At 42.2% G+C, this 22,126-nt stretch overlaps 1 protein-coding gene across 2 annotated transcripts in view; it reads right to left on the bottom strand.

Moving 5' to 3' along the window:
- The window catches only part of arhgap10 (Rho GTPase activating protein 10), a 154,794-nt gene that overhangs the window by 27,245 nt on the left and 105,423 nt on the right, over positions 1-22,126 (bottom strand). For both annotated transcript variants that reach the window (XM_003221688.4, XM_062980958.1), the window contains one exon: positions 15,433-15,583. In XM_003221688.4, the coding sequence (XP_003221736.1) occupies positions 15,433-15,583 (151 nt within the window). The remainder of the gene's footprint in view (positions 1-15,432; positions 15,584-22,126) is intronic.

Below are 22,126 nucleotides of genomic sequence, written 5' to 3'. Positions count from 1 at the left end.
GTGGTTCATGTAACCCAGTAAAATTTATTAAACATAGGAAGCTGACAATCTTAGACTGGTTGCTGACCTGATTGTTTTGGAAAGTAACACATTTAATCAGACTGTGCTTCTTTCATTAGATGCCTAAAAACCGTTTAACAAAATATACTGGCAATCTATCTTTGTTTCTTTGAATTAATTTTAACTAAACTGAGATTCTCTATTTGCTTACAAGATCTGAAATATGAAAAAAAAATCCCACTCTCCTTTAGAGAGACACAAGACAGGGAGCTCCACTTTTCCCTTTGACTCTTGTCATGTTTGTAATCTTTGGGTCCTACTGTTGGGCCAAATCTTAAAATTCAAGGCTTAGTACATAATATTTTTTTAAATTTCACATTACTTTTTATTATTATGATCTTTTCTTGTTTTTCTATAGGCTGCACTTTCTGTTTTGGAATTAACAGAAGAAATTAGTACTTTTGGTGTTATGGTTGAGCCTTATGGCTCCGCTACTGGGAGACGTGGTCGTAAGACTCCTCGGGAGTCAGATACTCTCGAGGAGCGAGAAAGGAAGCGGCTGCGGGATATCTTTGCAGAACCATCTGACGAGGATTCCTTTGAGGGTTTTACTGAGAGAATGGAGGAAGAGATGGTTAGCTCAGAGGAGGATGACATGGAATGGACTCGTGTGAGGGAGGATTTGGGTGCCACTGGCAATGATAGTATGGAAGGCGATTGGGGACCTTCAGGATTAGACCCGTGGACAAGCTGGAGGGATGGGACGGGATCCACAGCTGGGGATGCTGTGGGGCGTAGTCAAAGGTGTTTCAGTTCTGATGAGGAAAGTGATGAGGAAACGCCTGGAATTAGGGTAACAGCTGATAGTGATGAGGAGTTGTAAACTGGCATAAAATGGGGTTTGGAAGCAATGGCTAATTGCGTTGGGCAAGGTAATCTGGACGAACGCTTGGGCTCTGTGTGGGAAATTCCTGAAGACGGGTGTGATTCGTTTGCTGACTACGTAAGTTACCAAGGACACTGGGCATAGACGGCGGGAGGAACTGTGTGGGCTTTTGTTGTGCAACCTGTGCTTAATCTTATTAGCTTGGACCTCCGTCGTCTTCTTGACGGACGCCATCTGTTTACTCTGGACTTACGGACTGACTGACTACGGCCTCGGACTCTCCTTCCTGTGATTATCGTTGGACCTGGTGAACTACAAACGTCTGTACCTGCCTTACGACCTTCGGACCGGATTGGAACTTCGCTGACCGCTTCTGCCCTTGAATGCTGTGTTTGTATCGGGAAATTGCTTGCTGTGTGGAGGAGTAACCTCTTAGTTACTCAAACATAGCTTTTGGCAGCAGAGAAGCATCTGCTGCCAGTTTTTGTATTCCTTTGAATCTTTTGTTCACCAGCTTTTGTTTGTTTAAGTCCCAGGCTGAAGTAAGCTATTTTGGTTTAACCCGGATTAAACTCCGGTTTAATCCGGTTTATCTTTTGAGCGTTTTTCTTGTGTCTTTTTACTTTTAAGGCCAGTGTTTGCCTAGCCCTTGTCTTTTACGGGCATTTTTGGTTCTGTAACTCCAATAAACTTTGTTATATCTTATCTTGTGGCGTTCTGTCCTTGACATTTGGTGAACTATCAGACTATTTGGTTACCTGGTTAAAATGTGAACCAATGCTGTTTGTATAGGCTTGTCAACCACTGGGAGAAAATGGAGCACACAATGTATTTACTGACTGAAAACTTTTGTGGTGCCTAGAGCATTTTTTCATAAAACTACATTATTTATAAAAATCTGAATAAATTGATTATTGAAGTATTGTGGGATATGGACAAACAGACACATCTACATTTGACTACTTGGAGAAAAATGATACACTTCAAATAAATACCATATTTACTCGCATGTAAAGTGCATCTTTTGGGGCTTAATTGCTTAGCCAAAATGTAAGTGCGCATTACATTCAATGGTGCATTAGAATCGCGTGTCAATGTACCTGTTCCCCTCCATCAGGCTCAGGGTGTTGGTTCACCAGACTCCACCTGATGAAGGAGCCATGGCTTCCCAGCTGGTCTGATTCAGGCTCTGAAAGAGGCCAGCTGGAAAGCCACGTCCCTCAGCTGAGCCAGACTGGGCTTAACTTGACGAGGGAACCACTTCTCTTTGCCTCCCAGCTGAGAAGCGAAGGAACTCCCCTTTCCAAGTTCGTTTCCATAGCCTCTTACTGAGAGGCTAAGGAAAACGGACACCCCCCCTTCCCAAGTCCACTTTGTTTAGCCTCCTATTAAGAGGCTAAGGAAAAGGGACTGTCCTCTCCCTCATCCCAAGTCCTCCCCCCTCAAGGATATTTCCGGCAGAGAACTTCTGGTGCTCAAGAAGGGAAGATTACTTTTATAGCATATTTAAAACCCTCTTAACCTCCTATTCTAATATCTGTTTATTATTATTATTATTATTATTATTATTATTATTATTATTACTATTATTATTTCTGCTGTTATACAGGGTGTTTGATAAAGAACTCCCTAGTTTTAAGTATAAATACATTAAAACTAGTGAGTTCTTTGAAAAACACCCTGTATTATCATACTGTTATAAAATGCCCTCTGGCCATAATGTTGTTCTTATACCGGGGGATATGAGCCATCAGATAGTCTGGACCTAGGACTTTAAAAGTCATAATAAACACTCTGAATTGTGCCTGGAAACATCTAACAAAGGTGAACACATCTTGTTGCTGTTAAAATGATGTTTGAAAATAGGGTTTGCTACATGGGTTTGTATACTAGACTTCACAACAGTATTTAGCAAAAGATTGAGTTCATCTACTAACCACTGGCATAGTAAACCCTTTCAAGCAGCTCTTAAATATATAATCTGGGTAACAGTATACTTTGAGGGAAAGGTTATCAGTCAAACCAATTTAAAGCAATTGTGGAATTTTGCAAGCTATTTGCCCACACCTTGAAAGTGCAACAAGTATGAATTACTAGGCAAATACTGCATATTGGAAAGACATATACCAACCATCAATTACATAATGAGCAGTGGATCTTACAACAGAATTACAGGTAAACGTTTTTGAAATGTTTGTTTTGTAATATTATATTACATTTGTTGTGTGCCTTCAAAGTGGATTCTGACTTTGGGGTGACCATAAGGAAAAGATATCATGGGTTTTCTTGGAAAAGTTTGTTCAGGGGAATTTGCTATTAATCTCCTGATCTCCCAGAGTCTTGGTCAAACAGTCAAACCTCTACACCACAATGGGTCCTATATTACAATAGTGAGGAAAACTGAATTAGTTCCACTGAGATATTTGCACATTATAAAAAGGATGGGCTAGCCTGAAGGCCTTTTTTGCAGCCTTTGATACTTCCAGGCATTTTTTTTCCAGAAAAAAGAAAAGAAAAAAGGGGGATTGCCTCTCCTTGAAGCCTCTTTTCAAATATATTTCACAGCCCTCCTATGCTTTTTCAATTAAAACACACATTTCTTCAAAGCCAGAAGCAAACTTCTGGACTTTTCATAGGGTGGAATCCCCCCCCATTTTAGGGGGTGCATGCAATTCTCATATGGTCATTGGACCCCAGATTAGCTGCAGTTGCTAGCCTCTGCCTTTAAAAAGTCACAGGGTATGAAATCTGGAGACCTTGATTAAGTCATATCATAATAAGAAGAACAAAACCCACTTCAAAAAGGTCAACAGATAACAAGGGGAATTAGATTGTGAAGCAAGAGACACAAATTAGGTTACAGTGTCAATACAAGTCAAAACAAATTAATTTACACTGTGAAGTGGTACAGTTATATCATAACAGCAGCGGACATCAAAAGTGAAATCTCTCTCTCTCCGTATCTCAAAACACTCTGCTATCCTCCAGAACAAAATTGCAGTTTTTCCCCTTTTTTGTACCTATCTATAATTTATGTCAAATATCTAATGTTAACATACGTTACAATTCACATCATGAGAAGAATGATAACTAAAACAAATGAACTGTTGACAACATTTCAACTGCACCTTTCTCTACAGACACTGTTTGAAGGTAGCTAAGAATCATCCACTGTTGTTGTTGTTGTTGTTATTTTGCGCCAAAAGCATTGCATAAATAAATACAAAACTGATAAAATAAAGGGAGCACAAAGAACGAAATAATTTTAGACCAAAAATGGGCAATAGTGACCACATTGTCTGTAGCTTTCAACAGTTCTTCCTCTATGCATGAGGTGGGGCATTGTGGGCAAGCATATAGATGCTGAGTTGTTTGTTCTGCTCCATAGTTGTACCAGGTAGAGGATTCTTCTAGGTAGTGCTATTTTGCCACAATGTCTTTTGATTTGCCAACTCCACTCCTGAATCTGTTCAGGGACTTCCACTTTGACCATTCTTGGTTTGCCCCTGGAGGAAGGCCCTTCCTTGTAGGGGGTCATTCAGTTGGAACTGTCTGATTTTTCTGCTCACAGGGATATTCTTGCTATTGCCGAAGCAACATTAAGAGAAGTAGTGGTTCTCATGAAACTTTTCTTTGATTTAAGCCTACTGGGAGGAGGCTGATAGCCATACAGTGGGTGGCTTTCAGTGTTAAACCTTATTTCTCTCGCAATTGGCACACATCGGGGGGGGGGGGGGGGGAATGCCAGCTAGCTTATAAAATCTATCAGCAGGTGCACGTTTCAGACATCCTATGATTATTCTACATGTTCAATTCAGTGCTATATTCACCTGCTTCACGTGGGCAGGCATACTCAGCACTTGAGTAAGACATGGCCAAGGCTGGTGTTCTTATTAATTTTGGGTCTGCACCCCATGCGCTATCAGTAATTTTCCGCAGGATGTTATTGTGTGCAGCTACTTTGTGTTTGATGTTCACATAGTATTTCCTAAATGTTAGTGTTTGATCTCAGATGATACCTAAATATTTAGGGTGGGAACAGGGTTCAAGTTCTTGGGCTTCCCAAGTAACTTTCAGTTTCCTGTTGGCTTCAAGATTACGTAGGTGGAAAGCACACACTTGTGTCTTGGCAGGGCTAGGGTTTAGGTGGTTATCTTTATAGTAGCTGGAGAGCTCTTTCAGGGCATTCGTGAGTTGGTTTTCAACTGTTTCAAAGTCTTTTGCTTGTATTGTTAGGCCAAAGTCATCAGTATATATGATCACTCATGTGTTACTATCATAGCAAAGAAGGAAACAGTATTTATTTGGGATATCTTCCTACAGCTCCACCTTTTTCTCTTAGATGCTGTCTAAGTACCAGCAATTTGGGTGGCAATAAGCTGTTTAAGATCATCAAGGGCTGCTGTGATTTTGTAATATGCTTTTATATGCTTTTATGGTTTTAACCTGGATTGTTATAATATTAATGTTGTTTAATACTGTTTTAATATTTGTATATTTATATATTTTAAGTTGTATTGAAATGCTTGTAGTTGTGAGTTGCTTTGAGTCTCTGTATGAAGAGAAAAAGTGGGATATAAACAAACATAATAATAATAATAATAATAATAATAATAATATTCTTCAACCATACAAATAACTTGCTGTTGTTAACACATATTCCTGATTCTGTAGCTGTGGGACATATCAAAGAGGAATAGTGTAGCACAGACATGTACTCCATGATGCAGGCAACAGATCCATAATCTGTATCAGGATGGCACTGGCCATCCGACCTCCTGAGTGTCACGACCCAGGCTGCAGAGCACCAATAACCAAACACAGAGGCCAGAATCTATCTAATATCTTTATTAAGGAAATATATAAAGTTAATAAAAGCAAGTGTAGGAAATAGTTCAGAAGATGTCCTTTCAGGAAAGGTCAAATATAGTCCAGGAAAACAATGTCCAATATGAAATAGTAAGGTCCAAAGTTGTAATCCAGTAACCGAAACACTCACTTTGCCAAGCAAAGTGAGGGGAGATGACAAGGTCCTTTAGTCCATGAAACTTAGGCAAGGCAAGGAAATATCTTGATTCAAGGCAACAAGGAACGAGGAACAGGGACAAGATCCGTGGTAATTACTTGGCAAGGTCCGGGAAGCAAGGCAAGGTCCGTGAAGCAGAAACAAGGCTGGAAACGTGAACGAAGGCTTGGAAACAGGAACGAGGCTTGGAAACGGGAATAGCGCTGTCCACACACAGCCTACTCCAGTAGCTGACGAATTGACTCCGCAAGATTCCTTCGGGGCAAGGAACCTAAATAGGGTCTCGTTTTCCCACCAAAGAACACTTCTCTGGGGAATCAGAACCGAAAGTCAATCTCTGTGTCCAGATGCATGACTCCCTAGAATTTCTCATGGAAGCAGTCTTAATCAGCTGAATGCCTGGCTGCGATTCTCAGGCTTCTGCGATTAGCCTGCTGAACTCCTTTTTGTTGTTGATAATAACTACGGCGAGAAAATGGGGGAGATTCTGACTCAGGGCTTGTTTGGCAGATTTCTGGAAGGCAAACCTCTTGCAGGTGCAAGGGCTCCAATTCAGGCTGGGAAAGTTCCAATTCTGGCTGAAATGGTGGAAAACCCAAGTTTTCCTCTTCATCTGTCACAACAGCGTTAGGAACGGGACTACATGGCCCATGAGTCATCACACTATCCCCCTCCTCAAGCCCCCTCCCAAAATGGGACTCTCTCCCCGAGGTGCGAGGCCGCGGCTTGGTGGGATAGGTCTGATGGAAGCGGCGGGTTAAATCGGGGGCATGGACTGTGGAAGCGTCTTCCCAAGAGCGTTCCTCGGGACCAAAACCCACCCAGTCAATGAGATATTGTAGGCGGCGGCGGTGAAAGCGAGAATCCAAAATGTCCTGAACCTCGAACTCCTCCTCTCCGTCCACCAAAACAGGGGCGGGGGCCGGCCGGTCTACATCAGGGCGCACACCATCCGCCGGAAGGAGCAGAGAGCAATGAAACACTGGATGAATGCGCATAGAGCGCGGGAGTTGAAGTTTGAAAGTCACGGGGTTAAGTTGCGCCACCACTGGATAGGGGCCAATGAAACGGGCATCTAACTTCCGGCAAGGGCGATGGGAGGGCAAAAAACGAGTGGACAGAAGAACCCGGTCTCCTACCTTGATTTCGGGGCCCGGCTGGCGATGATTGTCAGCGTGGCGTTTATAGTCCTCCTTGGCTTGGTCTAGTTGCTGGAGCAAAAGTTGTTGCACCGCTGTGAGTTCCTGCAGCCAGTCCTCTGCTGCGGGAACTTCTGAGGTTTCAATGACAGAAGGAAAGAAACGTGGATGGAAGCCGTAGTTTGCAAAGAACGGGGTTTCTTTAGTTGAAGCCTGGACACCATTGTTATAGGCAAACTCTGACAGCGGTAACAGGGAAGCCCAATTGTCCTGCTGGTAGTTCACATAACAGCGAAGGTATTGTTCCAAAGTGGCATTGGTGCGCTCAGTTTGCCCATCCGTTTGGGGATGGTGAGCCGAAGATAAACGTGAGTCTATGCCCAATAGTTTTTGTAGTGCTTTCCAGAACCGAGAGGTGAATTGGGACCCACGGTCTGTGACCAAACTCTTGGGCAACCCATGCAATCTGAAAACATGTTGAAGGAATAAATCTGCAGTCTCTTTGGCCGTGGGAAGGCCATCGCAGGGAATGAAATGGGCTAACTTGGTAAAAAGGTCCACCACCACTAGGATCGTGGTGAATCCACAGGAAGGTGGTAGATCAGTGATAAAATCCGCAGAGATTATTTCCCACGGGCGAGATGGGGTAGGAAGGGGATGCAGAAGCCCTGAGGGCCTTTCCCTTCTTGTCTTGGAGCGCTGGCATACTGGGCAGGTACTGACATATTTTTCCACATCCTTGCGGATCTTGGGCCACCAGAAATCTCTTAGGATTAAATGCATGGTTTTAAATAGTCCGAAATGCCCTGCTGGCTTGCAGTCATGACACAGACGAAGTGCCTTTTCCCTGCCCGGTCCTGGAGGAATGTAGACATGATTTCTATAGCAAAGTAACCCATCCTTAAGCGAAAAGGGGAAATGTAGTCCTTGGCGAAGTTGGTCCTGAGCCCAGGCATCTGCTTGTTGACTGGCCCTGATTTCCTGAGCACAAAGGGGCCCTGGAGTAGAGGGAGTTGATTCAATTGGAGTGGATTTGGTGTTTCCCACTGTGAGCGTGGCAAAGTTCTCGGGCTGCAGCAGTTGGGACTCAAAGGTCTCCTTGCGCCCTGCAGCATATTCCGGTTTTCGTGACAGAGCATCTGCTTGCTTGGTCTGGGCTGGGGTTACATAATGGATTTGGAAGTTAAAACGTTCAAAGAATAAAGCCCAGCGTTGCTGCCTCTGATTTAGCTTGCGGGCAGTTCTTAGATGCTCTAGATTCCGATGATCAGTATGGACCTCAATGGGAAATTTGGCCCCTTCTAACCAATGTCTCCAAGTTTCAAAGGCTGCCTTTATGGCCAAAAGTTCCTTTTCCCAAATAGTGTAATTTCTCTCTGGAGCGGTCAGTTGACGGGAATAGAAGGCACAAGGGTGAAGATGGTCTCCCACTGGTTGTAGGAGTACAGCCCCAATTGCCACATCGGAGGCGTCCGCCTGCACGACAAAAGGGGTTTCAGGATCTGGGTGCTGAAGGATTGGCTGGGACGTGAATAATTTCTTTAGTTGCTGGAATCCTTTCTCTGCTTGTTCCGTCCAGCGGAAAGGCTGTTTCCCACGGATGCAGCTGGTGATTGGATCAGACCAGCGGGCAAAGTCTGGAATGAACTTGCGGTAGTAGTTGGCGAACCCCAAGAAACGTTGCACCTCTTTCTTGTTGGTTGGCGCCCGCCATTCCAATACTGCTGAAACCTTCGCCGGGTCCATGGTGAGCCCTAGTGGCGAGACACGGTATCCCAGGAAATCTACCTCTTGTAGGTCAAAAGCACATTTTTCCAGCTTGGCATAAAGTCCATGGTCCCGCAATCGTTGTAACACCATTCTGACGTGGTTCTCATGTTCTGCTTGTGATCTAGAAAACACCAAAAAATCGTCCAAGTAGATAATCAGGAACCGGTCTAGATAATCCTGAAAGATGTCATTGACAAAATGCTGGAACGTTGCGGGAGCTCCACATAAACCGAAATTCATGACCCGGGACTCGAATAAACCGAATTTAGTCTGGAAGGCGGTCTTCCACTCGTCCCCTTCCCTGATGCGAATTAGATTGTAAGCTCCTCGAAGATCCAGTTTGGTATAAACCTTGGCCCCTCGAAGCCGGTCTAAGAGGTCCGAGATCAAAGGCAGGGGATATCGGTTTCGTTTAGTGATATTGTTCAGTGCCCTATAGTCCACCACCAAGCGCAGGTCCCCTGACTTCTTTTTCACAAACATCACTGGGGAAGCGGCTGGGGATTGAGAGGGTCTGATAAACCCCTTGCGGAGGTTTGTTTCTAAGAACTCCCTGAGAGCTTCTTGCTCTGGTTCAGTCAGGGAGTAGAGGTGCCCTCGCGGGATCGGGGCCCCCTCCACCAAATCAATGGCACAGTCATAAGGTCTATGCGGGGGTAGTCTCTCGGCTTCTTTTTCATTGAATACATCCCAAAAGTCTGAGTATTTCTTGGGCAAGGTGATGATGGGCTCGGCGTCTGTGGTATGGCAGACCTTGGCTACAAGACAATGGTTTTGGCAATATTTTGAAGCAAACTGCAGTTCTCTGTTGGACCAGGAGATGTTTGGGTCGTGGAGGGTCAGCCATGGAATTCCCAAAATCACAGGGAAATGGGGAACCTCGGTAACAAAGAAGGAAATCTCTTCCATGTGTTCCCTTATCCACATTCTGGTGGGTTCTGACCATTGACTTACTGGACCTGTCTTGAGGGGGCGGCCATCGATGGCCTGCACCACACGGGCGTTCTTGAAATCGTGATATTGTAATCCCAGAGAGTCGGCATACTCTCTATCAATGAAATTGTTAGTGGCTCCTGAGTCTATCATGGCATGGATCATGACGGGTCCTTTTTTCGCTGACCACAGGGTGACCACTAGGAGAAATAGGACCCCGGTTGGCGGCTCTTGAGTGGGGTTTTTGACCGGGTTGGCGAGCCTCTCTACGCCCGGTCGCTGGCTTCCCCCGCCGGTTCTGCGCCAGCCGCCTCAGACGTCTTCGCCTCCGTGGAGGAGGCCGCCGCCAGACGGGCGGCGGGCTTCCCTTTGGCTGGACACTCTCTTGCAAAGTGGCCCTCGTTTCCGCAGTACCAGCAGAGATTTAGGCGTTGGCGGCGGGCCTTCTCGGCAACATCTAACCTGGGACGCACATTGCCCAGCTGCATCGGCACCTCCTCGCTCCCTCTGGGGTATGGGGCTGGTGGCGGGGGCCTCCACACTGGACGCGACTGGATGCCGGTGGGAGCGGGAGGTTTTGCTCCAGCCCTACCGCTCTGGCCTCGGATCCATTGCTTTCTATTGGCAAGCATGACTTCAGCTCGTAAACATTGATCAATGAGTCCTTCAAGAGAGTGGGGGGGATCCACCTTGGAGATTTCCTCCAGCATCTCGATGTTGAGACCCTCCCGAAACTGTCCTCTGAGGGCTATGTCGTTCCTGCCGGTGTTATGGGCCAGCACTCGGAACTCGGCTATGTACTGGGACAAGGGTCGGAGTTTGTGGCCGGCCGCCTCCAAATTGTCCTCGATCCCCCAAGTCGCCTTAATGTGATCCAAGAAGTGTTGCGCTGATCTCAGATGTGGGGAGACTTGGTCGAACAGTGCCGTCGCCCAGTTGGCCGCTGGCCTGTCTAGGAGACTGTAAATCCACGCCACCTTGATGTCTTCTTGGGGAAACTCGGCATTACGGGCCTCTATATAAGCCTGGCATTGGCGACGGAAAACATGAACCTTAGAAGCTTCTCCAGAAAACTTGGTCGGCAACGCCAAGGCCGGGAGACGGACCCCGCGCTCCTTCAGGCCCCTTATTTCTCCCTCCTGCGCATTGAGCTTATCACGGATTCGGTCCACTTCATCCTTGTCGATGGTGTAGCTGAGCGGCTGGCCACCCGGTCCAGCTCCGGTAGACATTCTGGCCTAGGTTAATTGGTGCTTAGGGTGGCGGAGTCAAACTGTCACGACCCAGGCTGCAGAGCACCAATAACCAAACACAGAGGCCAGAATCTATCTAATATCTTTATTAAGGAAATATATAAAGTTAATAAAAGCAAGTGTAGGAAATAGTTCAGAAGATGTCCTTTCAGGAAAGGTCAAATATAGTCCAGGAAAACAATGTCCAATATGAAATAGTAAGGTCCAAAGTTGTAATCCAGTAACCGAAACACTCACTTTGCCAAGCAAAGTGAGGGGAGATGACAAGGTCCTTTAGTCCATGAAACTTAGGCAAGGCAAGGAAATATCTTGATTCAAGGCAACAAGGAACGAGGAACAGGGACAAGATCCGTGGTAATTACTTGGCAAGGTCCGGGAAGCAAGGCAAGGTCCGTGAAGCAGAAACAAGGCTGGAAACGTGAACGAAGGCTTGGAAACAGGAACGAGGCTTGGAAACGGGAATAGCGCTGTCCACACACAGCCTACTCCAGTAGCTGACGAATTGACTCCGCAAGATTCCTTCGGGGCAAGGAACCTAAATAGGGTCTCGTTTTCCCACCAAAGAACACTTCTCTGGGGAATCAGAACCGAAAGTCAATCTCTGTGTCCAGATGCATGACTCCCTTGAATTTCTCATGGAAGCAGTCTTAATCAGCTGAATGCCTGGCTGCGATTCTCAGGCTTCTGCGATTAGCCTGCTGAACTCCTTTTTGTTGTTGATAATAACTACGGCGAGAAAATGGGGGAGATTCTGACTCAGGGCTTGTTTGGCAGATTTCTGGAAGGCAAACCTCTTGCAGGTGCAAGGGCTCCAATTCAGGCTGGGAAAGTTCCAATTCTGGCTGAAATGGTGGAAAACCCAAGTTTTCCTCTTCATCTGTCACAACAGCGTTAGGAACGGGACTACATGGCCCATGAGTCATCACACTGAGGGGCTTGAGTACCAACCTGCAAAGATGTATGCCTTCCTTGAAATCTTTGTGAAATCACTAGCACCAGATTTTTTTAAAAATCTAAGTGTCCTTTTCAACGCATCCATGACAACTTGAAAAAAATGCCAACCTCTGAAATTAATTCTACTGACTAGGCAAATCATGGTTTCTTCAATAATTATAAACCTTGTGTATTTCTTCATCAACTTCAATAAGAGCAAAAACATTTCTAAAATAAGAGAGATTAAGAACAACATTTTGTTATATCAAAATGCACACCTTGTCACACCATGCGCAAAACAACAGATATTCTTATTAGGTAGATAGCATCCTTCTTGTATATTAAAGTAGCATCCTTTGAAGGGAATCAAATTCTCAGAAGTCTCTTTCCATTACACTATGTAACATGATTTTTGTTCCTGGGTTATAAATGAGTTATAAATGACATTTCCCAATTTGTTCCATCAAAGAAACATGCAAAAGGTTTTTAAAACTGCAAAGACTTCGTTTTTGCAGGACATCTTGCAGCACATTTTGCTATAGTTTTTCAATGAATATCTCATAGTGTCTCAACCAAGTCAACAGAGTTTATGGCAGCCACAAAAACAAAGTTTCTGGAGTATAACAACTGCTTTCAAAGTAAGTACCGCACAATTAAACAGGAAATAACACTTTCAAACCAGGAACATAATTTCTTTCAAATTTTATTACATAGTGTTATCAAAAATGTTAGGTTTTATGAGGATACCAGATGGCCAATTGCTTCATTAAGACAAAAAAAATCCCTTTCACATGTCTGAAAAGCTATAATCTGCCTTACATATTTTAGCAAAATTATTTAACATTAAATCACATATGGATATCAAAATTCAATTTTATTCATTATTCTTGCCTCAAGTTTTTCCTCCATGCAACGCATAATCTTCAAAAGGACATTGTAAGGTGAAGTGAGATTTCCATGTTGGCACATTTGGAGACAGCAAGAACTGCCTAAGTAGAAGCATTCCAACACATCTGTAACATATCCATTTTATCCTAATTGCACAGACGATTGACCATGCATGTAAACTTGTGGGTGCAGTGCTGAGTTCCATGTGAACAAAGAAAAATGAAATATTTCCAACCATGTTTTTGAAGGTAGTTAAAATCTGAGGTGCACCTCAGTTACACCTAACACCCAACTTAACGGCTATAGTTTTCATTTCACATATTAGCATTTGTTTGTTTTTAATCACGTGGAGTAATCAGGGATTTTATTATTGCAATAGTTCTTCATTAAATGCAGCAGTAGCTATGTTGACCATAAAATACATTCCAAAATACATACTGTGTTGATGTATTTATTAGGCCAACCAGAAATTTATTATGCTAACATTTAAAGACTCTATCTTCTTTACCAGAGAAAGACAGTAAAAAAAATGTAAGGGAAGAAAAATTGTCTGCATCTTGCTTGGTTGACACATATAATGAAATGTTGGGCCTAAGAACTTTACCCTAAATCATGCCAGTAATTTAGTTTACTTTCTTGTATCAGCATATACAGAAGAATACCTGGATACTCAATTTACATATATATACTTCTCTCCCACAATCACCTTTAGTCTAATCTTTAGACTTGCACCATAAACTGCTGCAACATCATACTACTAAACAAAGTACCATGATAAAAGATATAGAAGTGGCATGTTAAACCAACTTCTTTGCAGAAGAATTATGCTCTATTTGTACCTTCATGACTCTTCTGGCTCAGGTGTTATATCAATTAATTTGCTTCTTCCCCTGAAATCTCAACCTTGTTTCACTCTTAAGTCAGGCTGCCTGCCAGGAACCTCTGTTCTCTAGTAGAAAGAACCAATTAATACCTCAAGACATCCCTTAGGTTAGCTGGAAGAGTATCTAGCCACACCTAAAATCATCAATTAAAAAGAAATCACAGATGTGCAGCAGCCTCCTACATGAACATCTCATCAAGCTAGCTAAAAATAAAAGGATCAAGAAATCACAATCTCAGCAAGCTGCAGAAAACAGTTCACAGCAAAGTAACAGATATTGTGTCAAGGTGTTAATTTAGACCTCATAATTAAAATGCCAAGATATGATAGATCCCAGGGTTACCATACAAAAAGAAATCAGAGACAAGCAGAGCAAGGAGAGGAACTCCACGCAAAGTGAAAAGTGACAAGCAGAAGTTATAGCAATTAGAGAGATTGAAAGAAATATTAGTGAATAAAAAATACAGCACTAGCATACAATATAGATTTTTCTAAACTACAGAAAAATGACCTAACTACAAAGATTCAGATAAAGGAAAAGGAACATTAAACACATATCTTCTCTAATGTGATCATAGTCACACTAGAGGACCTAAATTCCCTGAGAGAATCTCTAGCTCCTCCAATATGATTCTATGTTTTGCTTCCAGCAGATGTTGACATGGAGTCATGCTGGAGGATCTAAAATTCCTAGAAAGATGTTCTCCCAGGTAAAGGATTTCCAAATTCATTATTTGTGATTTTTAATTTTAACAGAGGACCTTTGCCCCTAACTCCAGCAAATGTAGAGGGCTAACTGTAAATGTAAAAATAAATGTAAATGTAAAAGGATTCCTGAGAGGGATTTCCCTGAAAACTGTTACAGTCTATATAATATTTTAAGCTGACACATTGACGTTTCAGTCCACCCCATGACATGATTTCCAGTTATCTCAATAATGATTTCAGGAACAGTTTTAGCTATTTTTGTATGCCAACTTAAACGTTCCTTTTTTAAAATGCCCAGATATTTGAACAGCATGGGCACAGGACATTTAGCCATAATCCATTTTTTTTTAAATCATGTCAGGAGCAACGTCATCAACTTAAAGTGGCTTCTAGTGTGAGAGAATTGGCCGTCTGCAAGAACGTTGCCTAGGGGACGCCCGGTGGTTTGATGTTTTACCATCCTATGGGAGGCTTCTCTCATGTCCCAACCTAGTTATAGAACTTGAAATACTGTTGGATTTTTATTGGCATATTAAAATAAATGGAATTGAACTTCATGGCTGGAAATTAGGAAGCCAATATTTTGAAATAATTGGGAAACAAAAACTACAATGTCTAGTGACTGCCCATACTAGTATAGCTTACCAGACCTGACTCTTGAGTCCAGATTAAATTAACATGAAACATGAACATGAAAATTTTGTCTATCGGTTCATGAAAGATGTTTTCATTCTTGCAGTGATCGTACAGTTTTAGAATTGTTGTCAAAGGTCAAATAGATTTAGCTAAAAAAGAGAATATCCCATTGCTAAAAGAAATCAAAGTTTTCCTATAGTTACAGATACAGTAATATGTCAAAAGAAAGCACCCACCCTGCCTCTTATCTCCATTTTCCAATTAAAAACAGATAAGAGAAATAGTGAAATAGAAAATGACTGTAGATTGCTGTGATGACACAAGATACACTGCAAATGCACTCTGCTACTAAGACAAAAATATAATTAACATCTTACTGTCATCCAGCTCAAGACAGAGATTATATACAGCAACAGGCCTCTTATTACGTTGCCCTTGTCTTCTTGATTGTCGTGGCGGAGCATTTGGAGGAGACACTGATACAGAGATCGGCTCAGGGAAAGTGGCATCAGGCAGAGTTTGGAAAATCTACAAACAGGAGCAAAGAAGGCACTGATTATTTACTATGGATGGCAACCTGTATGCATGCAACTGTAAGCAAGTATCAAAGTATTTGTTTTGAATTTCATGTAAGGCAGGAAGGAGACAAATCTCTATTCCTCAAGTTTTGAAAATATACTAGAATTCTGTTAAAATAAATAAATACAACATTTAAATAAGCATAAACTGGTCTACAAATCATTTAAAATAATTCACTAAGTATGTGCAACTGTGCTTGCCAGTTGGTAGGGCTAAAAGAAATTAGATTTAATTATGAAGCATCTAGGCAAGATAGAGGCACTATAATTTCCCCAGTCTGTATATTTGTACCAGATCTCCTTTCATTTTTTTTAAACGAAAGACAGTACCATCAGATTATAGTGCTCCTTTATTCCCATTCATATAATATAGTAAAATATTTATCCCACAACCCAAAGCAACGGTTCTTACTAAATTCTGACAATATAAATCAAACATAGGACTAAATTCAATGGCTAATCCCAACTAAAATAGACCTACTGAATCAACCACTGAAGGATATATCAATACTTAAATAAATCTCATTGATTTAACAGGTCTACTCTAGTTGGGATTAGCAGTTGGATTTAGGCACAGTAACAAGTCAATGGCATGCTTCTGTGAGGCAAGTGGCTATGCTGATGGCAACAGTGCTACTGGTAGGGTCTCCCATGTTAGACAGGTTTTTGCTGTGAAGCCAGATTAAATGTTTTAAACAACTAATGGGCAGCAGCAGTGCTGGCAACAATGCCATGAATTCATTTTAGAAGAAAGGCAGGACATAATTTTAATAAATGAATAAATTTAACACTAGAAAGATAGAGTTTGCATATTAGTTTTTATTTTATTTTAAAGAAACTGGATTATATTTCTAGGTTATTTTATTACCAGTAATTTAAAATTCTTCATTGCATTTCTTATACATAAGCAAAATTAAAAAGGGAGAAACCAAACAATCCACATATAATAAAATAAAAATATAATTGCACATTGAATTACAAATGTATGTGCGATGAAATAAATGAGTCCATCTCAAACTGTTATGATTGAGCCTCATGGCTCTGTTACTGACAGACGTGGGCGTAAGACTCCTCGAGAGTCAGATACTCTCGAGGAGCGAGAAAGAAAAAGACTGCGAGACATTTTTGCAGCACCATCTGACGAAGAGTCTTTTGAGGGGTTTACGGAGAATGGAGGAGGGGCTGGTTAGCTCGGAGGAGGATGAGATGGATTGGACTCGGGTAAGGGAGGAATTGGGTGCCACTGGCCATGATGGGATAGAAGATGAATGGGGACCTTCAGGATTAGACCCATGGCTTAGCTGGAGGGATGGGACGGGATCCACAGCTGGAGATGCTGTGGGGCGTAGTCAGAGGTGTTCCAGCTCTGATGAGGAAAGTGATGAGGAAACGCCCGGGTTAAGGAGGACAGCTGACAGTGATGAGGATTTGTAACTGGCATAAAATGGGGCTTGGGAGCAATTGCAAATTGCGTTGGGCAAGGTAATCTGGACGAACGCTTGGGATCTGTGTGGGACGCTTTCCTGAAGACTGGTGTGTTTTCGTGTGCTGATACGTAAGTTGTTTTGGAATTCAGGGTCAGACGGCGGGAGGAATTGTGTGGGCATTTGTTTGTGCAAACCTGTGCTTACTCTTATTAGCTTGACCTTCCGTCGTCTTCTTGACAGACGCCATCTCCTGCTTTGAAAACTCGGACTGAACTGACCACGGCTTGTCTTCCCCCTTCTTGGACTTGGAATCTACAAACGTCTGCTTCTGGCTTTGATCTACGGAAAGGAACTGGGTCTACTCTACTGCTACAATCCTTGGCTGATCTGTTCGTGTTGGAAATCCTGTCTGCTGTGTGTGTGGGAGCGACGCAAGTTACTCTAAGCACAGTGTTGGCAGCAGAGAGGAATCTGCTGCCAATTAGTTGCATTCTTTTGTATCTTTTGTTCCTCGGCTTTTGTTTTGTTTATCCCCAGGCTGAAGCAAGCAGTTTGTTTTTACCCGGATTAAACTCCGGTTTAATCCGGTTTATCTTTTGAACGCTTTTCCTTGCCCCTTTTTGCTCCTAAAGGCTAATACTGCCTGGCCCTTGTATTTTACGGGCATTTTTTGAGTTCTGTAATCCAATAAACTCTGTTATCTTGAACCTTGTGGCGTTCTGTCCTTGACACAAACAGTTGAAAAAATTAATTCAATAAAAGCCTATATGTCACACTTGGGAAATAATCACAAAACACTGAAACTGCTTTGCAAGTTCAACATGACTGTTCTAATAATAGCTCAGGGAAGCCACTATACTGCACAGTGGAGGACAAGTACTGAACTAGCTACTGTGAAGGGGTTCCCAAAGGCATCATAGCAGCAACACTTTAAAAACGACCTTAAATATGAAGGATAAAAATAAACAGAAGTCAGGTCTGCTCTGGTATAATCACAGCCCCTTAGCAACTCAACTTGGAATGTAGCAATGGATATATTCTATGGCTGAAGCAAATTTGTAAAGCATTAGCCTCATGACAGGAATGCTACCTTCCTGAAGTAGTAGTAGTAGTAGTAGTAGTAGTAACAACAACAACAACAACAGTTTATTTGTACCCCGCCCTATCTCTGAGGGGACTCGAGGCGATAAGTAGTGGAAGAGTCTCCATAATAAACAATTTTTGCCTTTTGAATTAAACCACTCTGTCTGAGATGATTACTGCAATGTTGTTTCCAAATGAAAAACTAGGCTTATGAGGTTATCACACCAAAGTTTTAAAGCAGACAGCCCCGCATTTCTGCCACCTCCAGAATTCTGAGAAATGTAGCCGAGACCTCTGTAGCTGAGAATTCAAAAGGCTCTGCCCTACACTACATTTCCCAGAATTCTGCAAGCGGCAGAAATTTGGGTTTGCCTGCTTTAAAGCCCTAGTGTAATCACGTGGTTAATCTGCTAAGATATTTAAAGGTACATTCCTAAATCAGAAGGACCAACAGGAAGCTTTTCCAAAACATTTTCAAGTGAAGACCACATAAACAGAAATATTGGTTTTAAAATCTTTCTGAAATATTTTGATTGGCTACTACTGGATGGAAAATTGGCTACTCTAACCAATACAACTAAATGGGAGGGACACTGGAGGCTGCTATCCAATATCATTCAGGTTTTCTTAAACGGGTGGGCCAAATGTCGGATAACCGGATCTGTTGGATAATAGGGAGGCCCGGTTTAGGGAAGCCCGATGCATATTGCTACCTACCCTGTTTCCCCTAAAATAAGACATCCCCAGAAAATAAGACCTAGTAGAGGTTTTGCTGAATTGCTAAATATAAGGCCTCCCCCGAAAGTAAGACCTAGCAAAGTTTTTGTTTGGAAGCATGCCCGCCAAACAGAACATCAGAACACGCAGGATCGGTAAATGTACATACCATAGATTGTTGTACATGGAAATAATGGTAGTAACAAGAAATTCTTGATAAGATTCACAGTTTGTCTGGTTATGCTGGTTTGTGATGACAACTACTGTAGAGGATATAATAAATGTTCAATTTTTTGTTCATCAATAAATGTGAATTCTTCTTCATGGAAAAGTAAGACATCCCCTAAAAATAAGACCTAGAGCATCTTTGGGAGCAAAAATTAATATAAGACACTGTCTTATTTTCGGGGAAACACGGTAGCAACATGTGCCGGGTTTCTCCGAGGGCCAGGCCCTTGCTGGAGGAAAGAGTTTCCTCCCTCCAGCAATGGCCTGGCCAAGGGAAACCCAGGGCGTGCTCCGCGTTTCTCCAAAGGCCAGCCCCTTGCTGGAAGAAAGAGTTTCCTCCCTCCAGCAAGGGCCTGGCCCTCAGAGAAACCCGGAGCATGTTGCTAGGCAGCAACACGCACCGGGCGTCCCTAAACCGGGCCTCCCTATTATCCAACAGATCCGGTTATCTGACATTCGGCCCACCCATTTAACTCGGATAACCAGAACTCTACTGTATATATAAAAGGGTTGTATCAAGGTGCCAAAAATCTAGTGCATTATTGTTAGCAGCTTGCTGTTCCTGGCTTTAAAGACAAAGGGTGTTACAATGATCTAGAGTTGGGAAGGACACATCGGTAGAACCAATTAAGGAATACTATCTATTAGAGTTATGTGCGGAAATCATTTCCTTCCGTTTCATCCATTCTTTCATTACTTTTGTTCCTTCGGAAGCACATAATGGGAAAGCCTCTTTCCCTACAAAAATCATCTCGACACAAAAGCAAATGGGAGCCAATCCCAGCTCCTCGCCTGCATTTCGGTATCACATTAAACAAAAAAGTTTAATCTTTTTATTAATCCCCAGCAAACAAAAAGAAAACCCCAATTCCATGAAAACTACTACCAGTTACCTCTCCTCTTCTAGGATGTCATTGCTCTTCCTTACCTGAAAGAGGGAAGCCTCCTTAAAATGCCTTGGAAGAGTGTGTGGCTGCTGCATGCACATGCGCCTGCCTGCAGCTGAGCACCTCCTCTAGAGTAAGAAAGAGCTTTAAGAACTTGCTTGCCTCCTTTAAATGTCTTGGAATGGAAAGAGTTTGTGGCTGCTTGTGTGCACATGCGTCTACCTACAGCCAAGCACCTCCTCTAGAGTAAGAAACAGCTTTAAGAACTTGCTTGCCTTCTTTAAATGCCTTGGAAAGAGTGCATGTGGCGTGCAGGCCCAGGAGAGAAAGTGTGGTGCCTGCCTGCAGCCGAGTGCCTCTCCTCTAGAGTAAAACAGCTTAAATGCCTAAAATGATGGGAAGAGGAACCTGGTAAGACCCCGTCATAATGGGCCACTAGGAAACTGATCTTTCGGCACCCCAGAGCGAAAACATATTTGCCCTCCTGATTTTGGGAGGCACCCAAAAAACAGATCGGGGCCCCGACCAAAAGCCGGGATACTAAACGGGTCAAGGTTTACCCGAATGCACAACCCTACTACCTATACCTGTGCTTTCCGCTGAACGACACTGCTCTCTCAAAGTAATATCCTATTGATTTTGGTATTTTCCAGCATTAGCAGAAAGGTAGAACACAAACAAAACAGATAGTAACTGCAAACTAGTAGAGCCAGGTTCAAATCACACAACAATGGAAGAAGCACTGCACCTATCATGATAAAAAGGACCCTTTAGCTCAGAAATATCACATGAGCTGGTATCCCTTCACATTTCCAGAAAACACTGGATATGTTTCATCCAGCAACTGGAGGATGAAAAAAATATTGCTTTGTCCACATGCCTAATCTATCTGCTATATGGTTTTAAACTGGATTTAATATTGCATTCTTACTGAATAAATTATTGCTTTAAATTTGTTTTGTTCCAAGGGTACAGTTTTGTTAGCTGTACCAACAGTCTTATAGTAGGAGATGGTACACTAATAAGTTAAACAAAAACATGGTCTGCAGAAAAAAAATTCTACAGTGATATATGTGAGATTACTGTAAATATATTCTAAATCGTTCTGAACTTTATACTGCTCACCCAGGCTATATTAAGTAAATCTATAGAATTTAAAATTCAGTTGTTCAATTAATCATTATTGCTGTATTTTATTACAGGCTGTCATGTAATTTTTTCCTCAAACATTTCAGAATTTATTAAACAAGAGGAAACTAAAATAATACGTATAATGTCAAGACACACTGAACTGATTTTAAACATTTAAGAGTATCTGGGGGTGATTAATGCAATGCTTTTATGAGGCCTACAACCCTGGTCACTTTACCAAATGCAGAATGTCCTTAGGTTGATTTATGGTATCCAAGTTAAAACCATGTAAGGAACAGAACATCAAGATTTGTGTCCAAAATCAGAAAGAGAAAGCCAAAGAAGATAGCACTGAATTAAAACAACTAACATACCTACTACGTAGAAGATAGCTTCATATGTTGGAAATCAAAAAAGATTAGTGATTTGATTTTTCTCTAATTTTCCTGTTTTTTTAAACCATACAGTTTTTATTGGTTAATTAATGTCTAGTTTTCTCATGCATATTGTAAGCCAATATGCTTACAATATGCATGAATGCTGAATTAAGATATGAGAGACTTGGGTTCAAATTGCCACTTAGACACAAGTCTTACTGGGTGATCTAAGGTCGTTCACTATTTTTCAGGCAAATCTACCTCATCAGGTTACTGAAAGATACAGACGGCGAAAATATATGGTGCTCTGAGCTATTTGGAGGAATGGGAAGCCCAAGGATAGCAGCATGTCTGTAAAATATGCAAGAGAGTTTAAGTGATTAGGAGTTGAAACAGTTAATGTATATTGGGAACATATTATGCTAATACTGTATACAGTCGGTCCTGAAAAATCTGATAAATAAATAAAAAATCTTTGAATGCCTACACTTTACCTACTTTCTCCAAGAACAACATAAATAGCTACCGGATAAAATCAAGAAACAGAGAACTTGCATGCTGGTGCAAACCATTCCACTTCTAATATTGTTTTTCACTGGCTCTTACAAGAAGTCTCACAGGAGTTCAAAAAGTATACACTGCT

This window comes from Anolis carolinensis, chromosome 5 (assembly GCF_035594765.1).
Source record: "Anolis carolinensis isolate JA03-04 chromosome 5, rAnoCar3.1.pri, whole genome shotgun sequence".
NCBI lineage: Eukaryota > Metazoa > Chordata > Lepidosauria > Squamata > Dactyloidae > Anolis > Anolis carolinensis.
Note: the sequence above shows the minus strand (reverse complement) of the source record. Positions and strands in the feature narration are given on the sequence as shown.